General features: G+C 50.8%; 2 protein-coding genes across 2 annotated transcripts; one reads left to right on the top strand and one right to left on the bottom strand.

The window, feature by feature from the left end:
• Positions 1 to 2228: 2228 nt before the first annotated feature.
• On the bottom strand, positions 2229 to 8211 carry Qpctl (glutaminyl-peptide cyclotransferase like). Its single transcript, XM_048329650.1, has 7 exons — positions 7924 to 8211; positions 7255 to 7398; positions 6223 to 6504; positions 4668 to 4820; positions 4468 to 4567; positions 3555 to 3671; positions 2229 to 3168 (listed from the first exon to the last, which is right to left on the bottom strand). Exons 1-7 carry the CDS (start codon positions 8131 to 8133, stop codon positions 3023 to 3025), a joined length of 1152 nt encoding a protein of 383 aa, XP_048185607.1. The 5' UTR covers positions 8134 to 8211; the 3' UTR covers positions 2229 to 3022.
• A 543-nt stretch (positions 8212 to 8754) lies between these two features.
• On the top strand, positions 8755 to 12102 carry Snrpd2 (small nuclear ribonucleoprotein D2 polypeptide). Its single transcript, XM_048369194.1, has 3 exons — positions 8755 to 8891; positions 11033 to 11212; positions 11857 to 12102. Coding segments are annotated over exons 1-3 (357 nt in total). The 5' UTR covers positions 8755 to 8889; the 3' UTR covers positions 12032 to 12102.
• The last annotated feature ends 2013 nt before the right edge of the window (positions 12103 to 14115 follow it).

Below are 14115 nucleotides of genomic sequence, written 5' to 3'. Positions count from 1 at the left end.
TCTTCAGGCCATTTGGTCTGAGATATTGTTCTGTTTATTCTGTTAATGTTTTGTTTTCCTTTTGGTTTCTCATTTTTGTTCTGGAAGCTTCTAGCACGTGGCATCTGACCGATTTTGAATTGGTCCTTTCTATAAAGTCAATATTTATAAGGCTGGGTCCAGACTGGTCTTTTGTGTCACTAAAGGGTGGGAGGAGGAAGAGAGCCATGGGCCTGAGCGCCAGGCGCGGAAAAGTCCCTGTACCTGGGTTATTTCTAACTCATCTGGGTTGGTTTGAGTCTTGCACCAAATCATACTAACTTGAGCAAGATCGTTTTTTTTTTTCTTTTTTTTTTTTTTTTTTGCCAGTCCTGGGCCTTGGACTCAGGGCCTGAGCACTGTCCCTGGCTTCTTTTTGCTCAAGGCTAGCACTCTGCCACTTGAGCCACAGCGCCACTTCTGGCCATTTTCTGTATATGTGGTGCTGGGGAATCGAACCCAGGGCTTCATATGAGGCAAGCGCTCTTGCCACTAGGCTATATCCCCAGCCCCGTTTTTATTTCTTTATAAAAAAAAAATTTTTTTTTTAAATTTTTTTCTTGAGTTGGGAATGTGGCTTAGTGAGTGCTTGCCTAGCATTCATGAAACCCTGGGTTTCATTCATCAGTACCACATAAAAAAGCTGGAAGTGGCACTGTGGGTCAAGTGGTGGAGTGCTATCCTTGAGCAAAAGCTCAAGGACAGTGCCCAGGCCCAGTTCATACCTCAAGAGTGGCAAAAAAGGAAGGAAGGAAGGAAGGAAATCTGGAAAGAAAGAAAGGAAGGAAGGAAGGAAATCTGCCTGGGATGGCTTCAAACAGCGATCCTCAGATCTCAGCCTCCTGAATAGCTGGGATGACAGGCGTGAGCCACTGGTTCTCAGTAACTCTTGCTCTTGAGAGAGTCATGGATAAAACTCAGTGGCCTAGATGGGCATAGGTGACGCATGCCTGTGATCCTAGCTACTCAGGAGGCTGAGGATCAAGGTTCAAAGCCAGCCTGGGCAAAAAAGTTCCTGTGAGGCTCTTATCTCCGATTAGCCACCGGGAAACCAGAAGTGGAAAGTGGCCCAGGCCCTGAGTTCAAGGCCCACAATCAACAGAAAACAAAACAACAAAAGCCTCAGTGGCCAGGGTTAACAGTAAATTTAACACAACTGATGAAAAGTTTATTGACTTGAAAGTGGACAGAAAAATAATAGTACAGAGTCAAAACACACACACACACACACCCTGAGAAAACATGAAAGAAAGGTTATAGAGATACAGTAAGATCTGAATTCCAGGATCGAGGAAGGGGAAGAGTGATGCAAGATTAATAATGCTTACAGGACATAATAGAATTGCTGCTGGGAGCCATGGCTCAAATGGTAGAGCACCTGCCAAGCAAACATGAGGCCCTGAGTTCAAACCCCAATACTGAAGAAAGAAAAAAATCCACCTACACCCCACACTGTGAACAAGCCCAGTGATGTGCTTTTTGGGGGAACTGGTTTCTCTTTTTCATTTTCTGAATCTTAAAAAATAACTCAAAAAATAATAACTCAAGCTGGGCACTGGTGGCTCATGCTTGTAATCCTAGCTATTCAGGGGGCTGAGATCTGAGGATCAAGGTTTGAAGCCAGTCATAGCAGAAAAGTCTGAGACTCTTCTCTCATTAAGCAGCAAAAAGCTAAGTAAAGTGCTACCACTTAGCTGTACCCCCAGCCTGCCTCCCTCTCTCTAGGGTGTTTTAAACAGCTGAGCGTGCACCAAGCTGTGTCTTTCAGGAGACCATGTCCCAAAGTCATGGTCCAGATTCCCAAGTGTTCAACCCCTTCCTGAAGTCCTGCTTCAGTAGATCTGCACTTGGACTTGGGAACCCCAAGCATGGTAATGCATTCCTGTAATCCCAGCTCCTTGGGAGACAAAAGGCAGGATTGTCAGACCCACACAAAACTAGCAGCTAGACCCTGTCTTAAAAACAAAATTAAAAGAAAAATTCTGTGGGGCTGGGGATATGGCCTAGTGGCAAGAGTGCTTGCCTCGTATACATGAGGCCCTGGGTTCGATTCCCCAGCACCATATACAGAAAATGGCCAGAAGTGGCGCTGTGGCTCAAGTGGCAGAGTGCTAGCCTTGAGCAAGAAGAAGCCAGGGACAGTGCTCAGGCCCTGAGTCCAAGCCCCAGGACTGGCCAAAAAAAAAAAAAAAAAAAAAAGAAAGAAAAATTCTGTGGTAGAGCATTTGAAAGGCTGTGAGTTCCACCAGTACTTCCTCAAAAAAAAAAAAAAATAGGATGGTTTGATGAAACAAATGTAGCTTTGTTTGATGTATTCCTACTACAAATAGTCTCAAATTTGCTGAACATGGGGCTTCCGCAAAGTATCTTCTCAGGCACCCTTGTTCTGTGATTGTGCTTCCTAGCTCAAAGGGTTCCCTGATGAAGTACATTGGGAACTACGACAGTCTCTTGCCCGGCTGGAAATTTGCCTTGTGTCACGAGGATGCATTTAATGATGTTTTATGCTAGAACTTTGATCTTTGATCCCTTTTCAAGTGGTGGCTTAACACCCACTGGATCAGAGAAAACCTGTCTTCCAGAGAGTCTGGCCTTTCATCCCTTCTGTTCCTGATTCTGCAGTAGCAAAACTGCCGTTCTGTAGAGAACGGGCTGAGAAGAAAGCATAAGCCGAAAAGAATTCATTTGATGGGATTGGTTGCTAGCTCAACCACACAAAGCCAAACGAGCACTTTCTGATGAAAAGCATAGCATTTGGTCCATGGAAAACTCCAGAATTTACCCCAGAGAAAGGGGCCAAACTCATACGCTTCACCTCTCACCACGCCCCCCCCTCCCTTCCACATCCACTCTGGTTCCTTCTGTGTCCCTTGAAGTGGCCGTGGTGCAGGTAGGAGCTGCAGGTGTAGGTGAGGATGCGCTGCCGCATGCCTGAGGTGGGCCTAGACTGGTCCGCTGCAGGGCACTTCTGGAGGAAGGTCCCCTTTGTCACCAGCCCCCCAACCTAGAGCCCCAGGTACTCAGCCAGGAACACAGCCAGGATGCGGCTGAGATTATGCACCGTGGGTGGGTGGAGATTGGCCTCAGTGTCTGCTGGAGTGTGCCAGACAGCAGGAAAGGGCGTGGCAATGAGGTGGACCACCGGGACCCCTGAAGGGAAGAGAGATTACAGATGGAGAAACTCAGGCCCACAAGTTCAGCAGTTTGCCTCTAATCCTGGCCCTGGGAAGTAGTCAGGGCCCGGAAGTATGGCTTCCTCATTTTGTTTTTTTCTTGTATCAGAATTGGGGCTTGAACTCAAGGCCTGGGTGCTGTCCCTGAGCTTTTGTGCTCAAGGCTAGCACTTTACCCCATAGCCCCACTTCCAACTTTTTGGTGGTACATTGTAGGTAAGCATCTCATGGATGTTACTTCCTGGGCTAGCTCTGAACCACAATCCTCAGATCTGAACCTCCTGAGCAGCTAGGATGACAGGATGAGCCAGGGGGATGGCTTCCTGGGACCTGTACCCCATCCTTCCCTGCACGGGCACATACCTCTGCGCAGGAAGGGGATGTGGTCATCTTCCACAGAGCCAGGGGGCTCCCCGGGTTGGAAATACATCACTTCCTGGGGGTGAGACTGCAAAAGGTTCAGCCGGTGCAGACGCTTCTCTGAAGGTGTTGGGGAGACAACAAGGATGGGTCCTCAGCAGTCACCAATAGCATTGAAGGGAGCCAAAGCTCCCAGAGACAACACACTGCTCCAGCACCAACCAGATGTACAGATTTGTATGCCAGTACTGGAGCTTCAACTCAGCCCCATGCTCAGAGCAGGTGCTCTGCCACTTAAACCACGCCCCCAGCCCAGCCTTTTGCTATTTAACTGGAGATGAAGTCTTGAAGACTTTTCTACTAGGGACTGGCTTCAGACCGCAATTCTCTGATCTCAAGTCTCCTGAGTAACTAAGATTAGAGTGTGAGCCACTGGTAACTTTAAATTGACTGCCACCTCTAGAGTAGCTGGGATTATATGTGTTAGCCACCACACCCGGTCTGTATGCTTTTTGAGACCAGACTCATTCTGTCACTATGTAGCCTGGACTGGCCTTGAATTTGTAATCCTGCTTTGGCCTCCTGAGAGCTGACATTACAGGTATGCACCACCACACCAGGCTCATAACGTACCTTTATTAGTGTTAACATCATGACCATTTTACAGACAGAACACTGGCACTCAGTGAAATGAGCAACTTCCTTGAAATCCCATTCCTGCCAAGAGGCAGGCCTAGGATTTGAAACCAGGACAGGCTCTTGCCAGAGCTACGGTCTCTTCCCTACATGTCACCAACAGGGGGTGTTTGTGATTCTGCCCTTGTTCCTTACAGAGACCAGGGCGGTGAGGAAGTCTGGGTGAGCCCTCAAGGTCAGGTGCTGGGGAGAGGGGGAGGGTCTTCCGCACCCCACTTACCAATGCTCCTTAGCCGATGGAACCAGCGGATAGTTCGCGGAAAGTGGCTGTAGAAGGTGGGATTTGGGGCTCCCAGGAGATCAAGAAGCACAAAGAGCTCCTAGGGAGAGAGGGGGGGTGGCCAGAACTGGAAGGGGCCTGTCAACCCTGCCCTACCTTCTCCCTCCCTGCCCAGAAGCCAGTGTGGGACCCCATCTTACGATAGCCTGGATCCTCGTGGGGCCGGGGCTGTGGGGTATGGACTCCATGAGCTGGGCCAGGTGCCGGGACCCATAGAGGGAATCCTTGGGTCCCCACTCCTTCAGGGCCTCTTCCCCATCCAAGAAGAGGAACTGCAGGGTCACTGGAGCTGCCTGGAGGACAGGTGGCCAGGGCTCACTCAGTGCCAGCCCTCAGCATTGACCACCCATGCTTGCCCACCTGTACAGGGGGTAGGGCAAGTCAGGTGTCCTTGCTTATACACTGACATGCAGAGTACACAGCCAGTTGGGTTTTTTTGGCTTGTTTGTTTGCTTGTTTTTTTTTTTAACCAGTCCTGAGGCTTGAACTCAGGGCCTGGGCTCTGTCCCTGAGCTTCTTTGTGCTCAAGGCTAGCACTCTACCACTTGAGCCACAGCGCCACTTCCAGCTTTTTCTGTGTGCTGAGGTAGCGATCCCAAGGCTTCATGCATGCTAGGCAAGCACTCTACCGCTAAGCCACATTCCCAGCCCAACATAGCCAGGTATTAAAGAGCCTGAGATCCACAGGACTGTGAGTTAAAGCCAGATCAGGCAAGAAAGTCCTCAAGATTCCCATCTCTAAAATAACTAGGAAAAAAAAAAGCTAAGCTGGAGTCATGGCTCAAGGGGTAGAATGCCAGTAAAGCAAGTGATCGAGCTTAAGAGCCTGAGTTCAAACACTAGGCAACAATAAATAAATAAAACAGCCAGGCACTGATGGCTCACGCCTGTAATCCTAACTAGTCAGGAGGATGAGATGTGAGGACCATGGTTCAAAATCCAACCGAGGCAGAAAAGTCCACAAGACTTTTTTTTTTGCCAGTCTTGGGGCTTTTACTCAGGGCCTGGGAGCTGTCCCTGGCTTATTTTTGCTCAAGGCTGGCACTCTACCTCTTGAGCTACAGCTCCACTTCTGGCTTTTTCTGTTTCTGTGGTGCTGCAGAATTGAATCCATGCTAGGCAAGCGCTCTACCACTAAGCCATGTTCCCAGCCCCATGAGACTCTTAACTCCAATGAAACACCAGGAAACCAGAAGTGGCGCTGTGGCTCCAAGTGGTAGAGTGCTAGCCTTGAGCAAAAGCGCTCAGGGACAGCACACAGGCCCTGAGTTCTAGCCCCATGACCAACAAAAAAATAAAAATAAAAATGTAAATAAACAAGTGCAAGGGCCCTGGGGTGAGTTTGAGGGACATAGCAGACATGGGTGTGGCTAGGGCAAAGTGAGTCACAGATGGGAGCAGATGAGACTAAGCACACCTAATATGCAGCATAACAATGTGACATAAAAATATCATAATATAACATAATAAAAATAACATAGGACATTAATTTAGGCCTAGGATGTTGAAGGGGGGCATGGTAAGGTTTGGGGAAAGGCAGGACAAGATCTGACATTCAAGAGCTAGAAAGATCCCTGTGGTTCAGTGTAATAAAGTATGTCAGAAGACCAGAAACACAACAAAGGCAGAGGTAGAGGGAGGGGGCTTGGCTTCGGGTGGAGGTGATCTCTCCCTCTCCCCCCATCCTGGCCTCACCTGCTGCTTGGCCTTGCTCAGCATCAGGTCTAGGGCCTGGGCCAGCTCCAATAGCAGGGCACAGGGCACAGCAGAATCTGTGGCTCCCACAAAGGTGGCAGACCCAGGAGGGAAGAGCTTCGAGTCATAGTGGCAGGCCAGCGTGAGGTGATGGGCAGCTCCTGGGTCCAGTGTGGCCACCACGTTTCCAAAGTCCAATGGCCCCAGGGGTGTGGAAGCTGTGAAGGGATCTAGCTCCACGTGCCAGCCCGCTGTCAGGGCCCGCAGTGTGGCCTCCAGGAACTAGTGGGAAGAGAGAGATGGGAGGGTGGACAGGGACTGGGGGAGAGGGGGACACATGTGACCTGAGCCATATGGAAAGGTCAGATTGACTTGAAAGCCCTACTTTAAATCACTCCCTTGACATGGATACCTTCTGCGTTCTAGCTGTTGGGGTGACCCTACCTCTTAATGTCAACATGACATCACAGCTTACTCTTAGCTCTGTGTATATGTGTGTGCCTGTGCACCGGTACTAGGACTTGAACTCAGGACCTGAGCACTGTCCCTGAGCCTTTTCACTCCAAGTTGGCACTCTACCACTTGAGCCACACACCTTCACTTCTGACTTTTTACTGGTTGATTGGAGATAAGAGTCTCATCAACTTTCCTGGTTTTGAACTGCGATCCTCAGGTCTCAGCCTCCTAAGTAGGTAGTATGACAGGTGTGAGCCACCTCTAAAGAGCTTTTATTTGTGCCACACCTTGGGGTGGGTAATGCCCATTAGCCAACACACCCCCCCCCCATCCAGGCTGAGGCTGGAAGTTATCTGGTTTTCCCATTTGCATAATGAAGATCATATTGGTTCTCCCTTCAAGGCCGCTGGTGACTTGTGCTTAACTCCATAAGCTTTTGGTGGAGGGTAATACAGACTTGGGGGGAGGAGAGGTGTCTAGACCATCATGGATTTCTAGGGTCATCACACTGTTCTACCTTTTGGCTGTTGGGTCCTACCCTAGAGGGTCAGGGATTGAATTTTATGATCTTTTTACCTTCCTCACTTGGAGATTGCCTGGGCTACCCGGCGTTCGCACAATCAGCAGGGGGCGCAGGAACGTCCCCCAGAGTCGCTGTGGGTCCAGCTGCCCCACCACCATCCGCAACTTGGCTTCCGGGAGGCTTCCAATCAGCGGGGCCTGGGAGTGGGAAGAGCGAGATGGAGAAGCGATGGATGGGAGCACTGACCCTCATTCCGGCTGTCCCGCAAGGCCCGGCTGCCCATAGGGAATCTGGAGACCTCCTCTAGGCATAAACGATTTCTAGCACAAATCAGGAAAAAGTCCGCCTTTAGTCTCATCCTGTCGGTCCAGCCTACCGCAGTCCTGATGGAAAAATAAATCCAAGCTTGGTGAGAGAGAAAGGGGTTCTTCCAAATACTTGAGGCTTAGGTAGAATCTCGACCTCCCAATCTAGCTATATTCTAGACCCTTCCTCTTAAGAGAGAGGAGGAGGAAAATGACAATTACAAAATAAAATTTTCAAAAAGCTCCCAAAGCCTTACTCTGTTGGTAGGAGGCATGCGCTCAATGGACGGAGAAAGGAGGTGGCACCTGCGGCTGGGGCCATCCGATACAGCCACGTCAACCCGAGACTCCGAAGGACCAGGTAGGGAGGAAACCGGGGCTCCCCTCACCCCGCCCTGGCCCCCACCCCAGCCTCACCCGGTGCTCCCGGCCCCGCGCCAGCTCCTCGTTCCATCGGCGCCAGCCGCCCCAGAGAATGAGCAACGCCGTGCCCACCGCCAGCGCCAGCAGCAGCAGGGGCAAGGGCTGCACGCGAGGAAGCAGGCGGCGCTTGCGGGGCGTAGGTGGCTCCATGAGACCTCGGTCCCCAAGCCGGAGCCGGGGCCGCCCGCGGCCCCCGGAACGCATGACAGCGTGGCCCGCAAGCCGGTGGGAGACCGCGGATCGAGAGTTCAGGCCCAGCCAAGTTCCACCCCTTGAGCAGGAAAGCCAATGGGAGCGCGCATCCTGAGGACACGCCTCCGGACCTCCCCGGGGATGTTGGGGTTGGTTACCCCCCGAGGGTTGCACCACCCAAAAGGGAGCGCCGCAGCAATGGAGGGTCCGCCTCCGCGGAGCGGGAAAGCCAATGGTTAGCTGCTAATCGTGGAAAACATTGGATCTCCCGCGCTCGGAACCACGCCCCTCTCGGATATAGGATCGGAATTGGTCTGAGAGTTTAATGGACAGGTGCAGGAGCCATCCAGAAACGGAAGGGGGCGGTACCAATCCCTGAAGCGAAGAGCGGATTGGCTTCGCCGAGGCCGCGCCTCCGAGGACAAGGCCGGCGGGCCTTTGGAAATGAGTACTTCCCGCTTTCAATTTACACCATTGTACAGCAATCTGAGTAAAACCGCTTTTCTTTTTCTCTCCATGGTCGTGAATGTCTTCCCTGTACGGCCCAGATAGAGACGTTTTACACAAGGCTTTTGGCAAACCCCCTCCACCACTGCAGAGAGGCCTGGGTGTCGCTATGGAAACAGGCAACGCCCCGACCTCTGGTTGTATTTGCGCATGCCCTTACGGAAGTGAGCCGCCGGAAGCGGAAGTCACACCCTCCCTCTCTGCTCTGAAGCAGCGGCAACGCGGAGGGCACGCCAGCGACTTGCGGACGCTGCAGCCACCATGTGAGTCCGGGGCCTGGGCCTAGGCAGAGGGAGCGGGGTTGAGGTTGCACATTTAGCGGGTTAACGGCGAAAGGATATGAGCTGTGGCGGAGGTGGAAGTCTTAGGCGTAAAGCGGAGTTCTTTTCTCCCGATGAGTCTTAAGAACGGGCCCAGGGCCTTTGACTAATGACCCGGGACTGTTGTTCTGTTGTTTCACGTCACAGGCACGCGGCTCTCCCAGATACTCAGTCTTTTTTCTTTTTTTTTGCCAGTCCTGGCGCTTGAACTCAGGGCCTGGGCACTGTCCCTGGCTTCTTTTTTTGCTCAAGGCTAGCACTCTACCACTTGAGCCGCAGAGCCACTTCTGGCCATTTTCTATATATGTGGTGCTGGGGAATCGAACCCAGGGCTTCCTGTATACTAGGCAAGCACTCTTGCCACTAGGCCATTATTACCAGCCCCAGATACTCAGTCTTGTTGGAATAAAGTTTAAGGGAAAACGATTTTGCGAATAACGAATCCGGGGAGAGAAGTATGGGCCATTAGAAATAAGGATTTGGGGCTGGGAAGGTGCTTAGCGATAGAGTGCTTGCCTAGCATGCATGAAGCCCTGGGTTTGATTCTTCAGAACCATATAAATAGAAAATGCTGGAAGTGGTGTTATGGCTCAAGTGGCAGAGTGCTAGCCTTGAGCAAAAAGAAGCTCAGGGACAGTGCCCAGGCCCTGAGTTCAAGCGCCAGGACTGACCAAAAAAAAAGAATGAATTAAGCCAGGCACTCATGCTCACACCTGTAATCTTAGCTACTCAGGAGTCTGAGATCTATGTAGACCCAATCCCCCCCCCCCCCCGGAGGGAAGTCTGTTACTCTAAGCCACCAAAAGGCTGAAAGTGGAGTTGTGGCTCAAGTGGTAGCACTAGCCTTGAGTGAAAAGGCTAAGGCACAGCACCTGTTTTCATGCCTAGTACTGGTGAAAGAATGGAAAGAAATTTTTCCTGCCAGGGCTTATGAGAAATGAGGGTTAGACAGGCCACAGATAAGAATAATAAAGGAATAAATAGTTGCTAGATGATCAGGGCTATGAGTAAAGCAAGGGTTGAGTAAGTTCACAAAAATTGGATATTTTAAGTAGTTTAATCTATGATAGAGCATATAGATATGGCAACACTTGAGGAACAAAGCCCCAGAGAAAGGAAGGCAAGGTGAAGCAGACTGATGGTTCAGAGGGCTGCACACATGTGCCTTAGGAGGAGAGTTTGCCTCCCAGGAAGTAAGTCACTGTGGAATCCAGAGAGAGGGGACAAATGTAGGGCATTGCAAACACTGAGTTTTCCTTCTACACCGAGATAGGAGCTGATTTTGTTGTTTGACCTTTTGTTGTTGTTTGTGTGGTAGCTGAACTGAGACTTGAACTCAGGACCTTCCTTGTGCTTGGTAGGTGGGCACATTACTATTTGAGCCACACCTCTAACATGGATCCACAGAACCTGGAATCTGTAGCTCTTCTGCCTTAGCCTCTTGGGTGCTGATCACAGGCAAGCACTACTGTGCTCATGGATGGGTTTTGAAGAAGCATATTCTTAAGTATATTTGTGTGTATACACACATTATTTATAGTAGTGCTAGGGATCTCAGATCCTGGAAACAAACATTCTACCACTAAACACATCCTTGGTGTCATGGTTTAGGCTTTAGTACAACCTCTCGGACTGCTCTGTGGAGAAGTCTCAAGAGAGACTAATGGGACTCCCCAGAGGAGGCCAGATGTTCTGGTACATGCCTTTGATCCCAGCACTATAGAGGTTGAGGCAGGAGGATTGTAGGTTTAAGCCATCCGTTGTTACATAGCAAACTTCTGTCTCACTATAAAGAAAGACCTTGTCCCAAAACAAAACTCCAGGAGTAAGCATGTGTAAGTTTGGGCTATGGAAAGAATATTTGTATATTTGACAGGCAGATGGTAGGATTTGCTGGTAAATTTGATGTTGGATGTTAGAGAAAGAGAAGACCATTGAATATCAAGTGTTGTCTTTTGTTGTTCAGAACTAGATTGGAGGGGTTATCATTGATGGAGCTGGGGAGCACTTTGGGTGGAGTCATGTTCACTCCCTCTCCCTTCCTAAGCCCCTCTCACCTATGGGTTGCTTACTTGCCTATTCAGGAGTCTCCTCAACAAGCCCAAAAGTGAGATGACCCCAGAGGAGCTGCAGAAGCGGGAGGAAGAGGAATTTAACACAGGTCCACTCTCCGTGCTCACGCAGTCAGTCAAGAACAACACCCAGGTGCTCATCAACTGCCGCAACAACAAGAAGCTCCTAGGCCGGGTGAAGGCCTTTGATAGGTGAGCGCCTGCTTGGGAGGGGGTGGGGGGCTCTGTCCCCAGCCTGAGGAACCTGAAGGAACAGATTTTTCAGGAACTGTAAGTGTGGCTATCATTGGCTGTCCTGCTAGCTTTGCAGTGCGCTGGAGGTGGGCTTAGTGCCCGGGAAGCCCAGCCTGCCTTGCTGGGTTCAATCGCAGCTCTGCCTCACAGCAGTCAGCTGCCTTCTAGCAAAGTTTTCTTTCAGTGCAGTGGCAGGAAGCATAGTACTTAACTGCAAGCAGTCCAGTGACAAAGATGTGTAAAATGCTTAGTACTGTATCCCACACAAGCCTCTCCTATTTTCAGTGTGCTGGGATTTGAACCCAAGGCTTCACACTTGCTAGGCATGTGCTCTACCACTTGAGCCTCTAGCCCTGTCTCTTCACTTTGTTCTGCCCAGCACCATGATGAGCAGGGTGCTGTGACTATCTCCATTAGAGAGGAAAGGGGCACAGAGAGAAGTGTCCTTTGTGTGAGCTCCAGCCCAAGCACGCGCACAGCTGGCCACTGGTGGCTCCTCCTCCCACCGCAGGAGTTGCTGTAGTACCAGACAGGGGCGGGGCATTCCAGAGGGAGGGCCCTTCTGCCATGTTTGACACCTTCCCCCTACCCCCACACCCCAGGCACTGCAACATGGTCCTGGAGAATGTGAAGGAGATGTGGACCGAGGTCCCCAAAAGTGGCAAGGGCAAGAAGAAGTCCAAGCCGGTCAACAAGGACCGCTACATCTCCAAGATGTTCCTGCGCGGGGACTCAGTCATCGTGGTCCTGCGGAACCCCCTCATCGCGGGCAAGTAGGGGCAGCCTCGTTTCCCGCTCAGAAATCTGCCTTTTGTGATGGGAATAAAGTCTTTTTTTTTTTTCTACTAGTGCGTGTCTGTTCCTGGGGCCTGAGGAGCAGGGCGGATGGGGCAGGTGTTGAATGCTGGCGGGCTGTTGAGGGGGTGAAGAGGTCCATATCTGCCCCACCCTGGCCTCTTTCCCGGCTGTGGAGTGGACAGGTTAGATCGGAAGTTTGTCTTGCCCCAAATTCCTTGTCTTTTTGCTCTTTGGGCCTTCAGCCTCTCACTGTGTGCCCACCACCCCTGTGTTGTGGCTCTGCATGCCCACCTGTGTTCTAGAGATTCCCCCCAAACTTCCCCCAGAGACGGGAGGGGAGACAGGTTCTTTGTGTATGTGTGGACTAGTACTAGGACTTGAACTCATGGACTGGCCATCCTTGTATCTATATTATATCCAGAAGCAGAAACAGGTGCAAAGAAAGTGGAGTAGACGTGGTGGTGCATATTGTAATTCCAGCATTCCAGAGATGGAGAAAGGGGGGATCATGAGATCAAAGTCAGCCTGGTCTATATATCCAGACTCTCACAGAGAAGCAGAGCAGATGAGATAGGCAGAATAGTGGGATTTGAACTAAGTGCCTCAAGTTTGCTAGGCAGGTGCTCTGCCTCTGAGTTACACCCTCAGTTCTCTTAAGAGAAGTTGGGGTTCTCCAAGGGGCAGCTAAGAATCATCCCAGATGAGATAAACAAATCTTAGGGAGGGAAAAGCCAGATGCCATGGCATGGCTCATGCTGTAATCCTATTAGGAGACTGAGGATCTGAGGAACTCGGTTCAAAGTCACACCGAGCAGGAAAGTCCTTGAGACTTACCTCCACTAAACTACAAAAAATGTCAGAAGTAGAGCTATGGCTCAACTGGTAGAGTGCTAGCCTTGAGCACAAAAGCTCAGGGACATCACCCAGGCCCTGAAGCAAGCCTGTTCTGGCTTTACCATTTCTTTTTTTTAATTGTTTGTGGGGATTAAACTCAGGACCTGGGCACTGTTCCTGAGCTCTTTTCTCAAGGCTAGCACTCTACCGCTTTGAGCCACAGCACCACTTCCAGTTTTCTGATGGTTTATGAGTCTCCCAAACTTTGATGCCTGGGCTGGCTTTGAACTGTGATCCTCAGATCTCAGCATGCTGAGTAGAATTACACATGTGAGCCACAGGAATCAGTTAGCTTTACCATTTCTACCCTTTCTAAGGAGCAGCCCCCAGAAGAATGTAATTACACACACCCACACACTTACAATTTTAATGTATGTATGTCTTAAATAGGTCAACGTCGGGATTACATGTAATGTTCTCACTTGGGGTCCTCAGGAAGGGGACAGCAGCAACCCTGTGTCCATGTTTTCTTGTGCAACAGGCCACTGCAGACCCCCACCGAACTATACAGCCCATGTCAGCCATTGCCCCCTGTGGCCTGGCCCACCCCAGGAAGCAAACAACATTCTAAACATTCTAAAACCTCATGGACCAGGGCTTTTCCTAAGCCATCCCACCCCGCCAGAACCTGAGTTAGGGAGAGGGGATGTGTACAAAGGCTGAGTTGTAGGGCACATCTGTTCAAGGAGCTGGGGACCCCCCGAGGAAAACCCAGCACCCAGGCATTAACAGTGATTTAGGAGGATCTTTGTATATCCCAGTGATTTAGCCCTGATGAGGCTGTGGGCTTCCTAAATTCTGGTTCCTGGGGGCCACCATGTCAGGAGGGTGGGTCCTGTGTTCTCTCCCCAGCTCCCAGGCCTGCCTTGAGTGGCCTTCATCAGTATCAACACCCCATTGCATCCCAACCTCTCATGTCTGGTGTCCAGCTCTAGACCCTTACACCAGACTCCTTGGGTCTCCCACGTGTTGCCAGCCTGACACACCCAGAAACCCAGATTGTGGTCAGTCCCAATCCCCCCCCCCCCCTTTTCCTTCCCTACCCCAAACCTAGGGCTTCACCTCCCTTTTACCTGGTGAGAATCACAAATCCTCTCACTACAGTTCCAGAGCCCACCGCTCCCCATCTTGATCCATCTTCCCATCTTCCATCCTGATCCAGCCTGCAG

Source organism: Perognathus longimembris, chromosome 20 (genome assembly GCF_023159225.1).
Source record: "Perognathus longimembris pacificus isolate PPM17 chromosome 20, ASM2315922v1, whole genome shotgun sequence".
In the NCBI taxonomy this organism is placed as follows: Eukaryota; Metazoa; Chordata; class Mammalia; order Rodentia; family Heteromyidae; genus Perognathus; species Perognathus longimembris.
The sequence above is the reverse complement of the archived record's forward strand: the minus strand, read 5'-3'. Positions and strand labels throughout refer to the sequence as shown.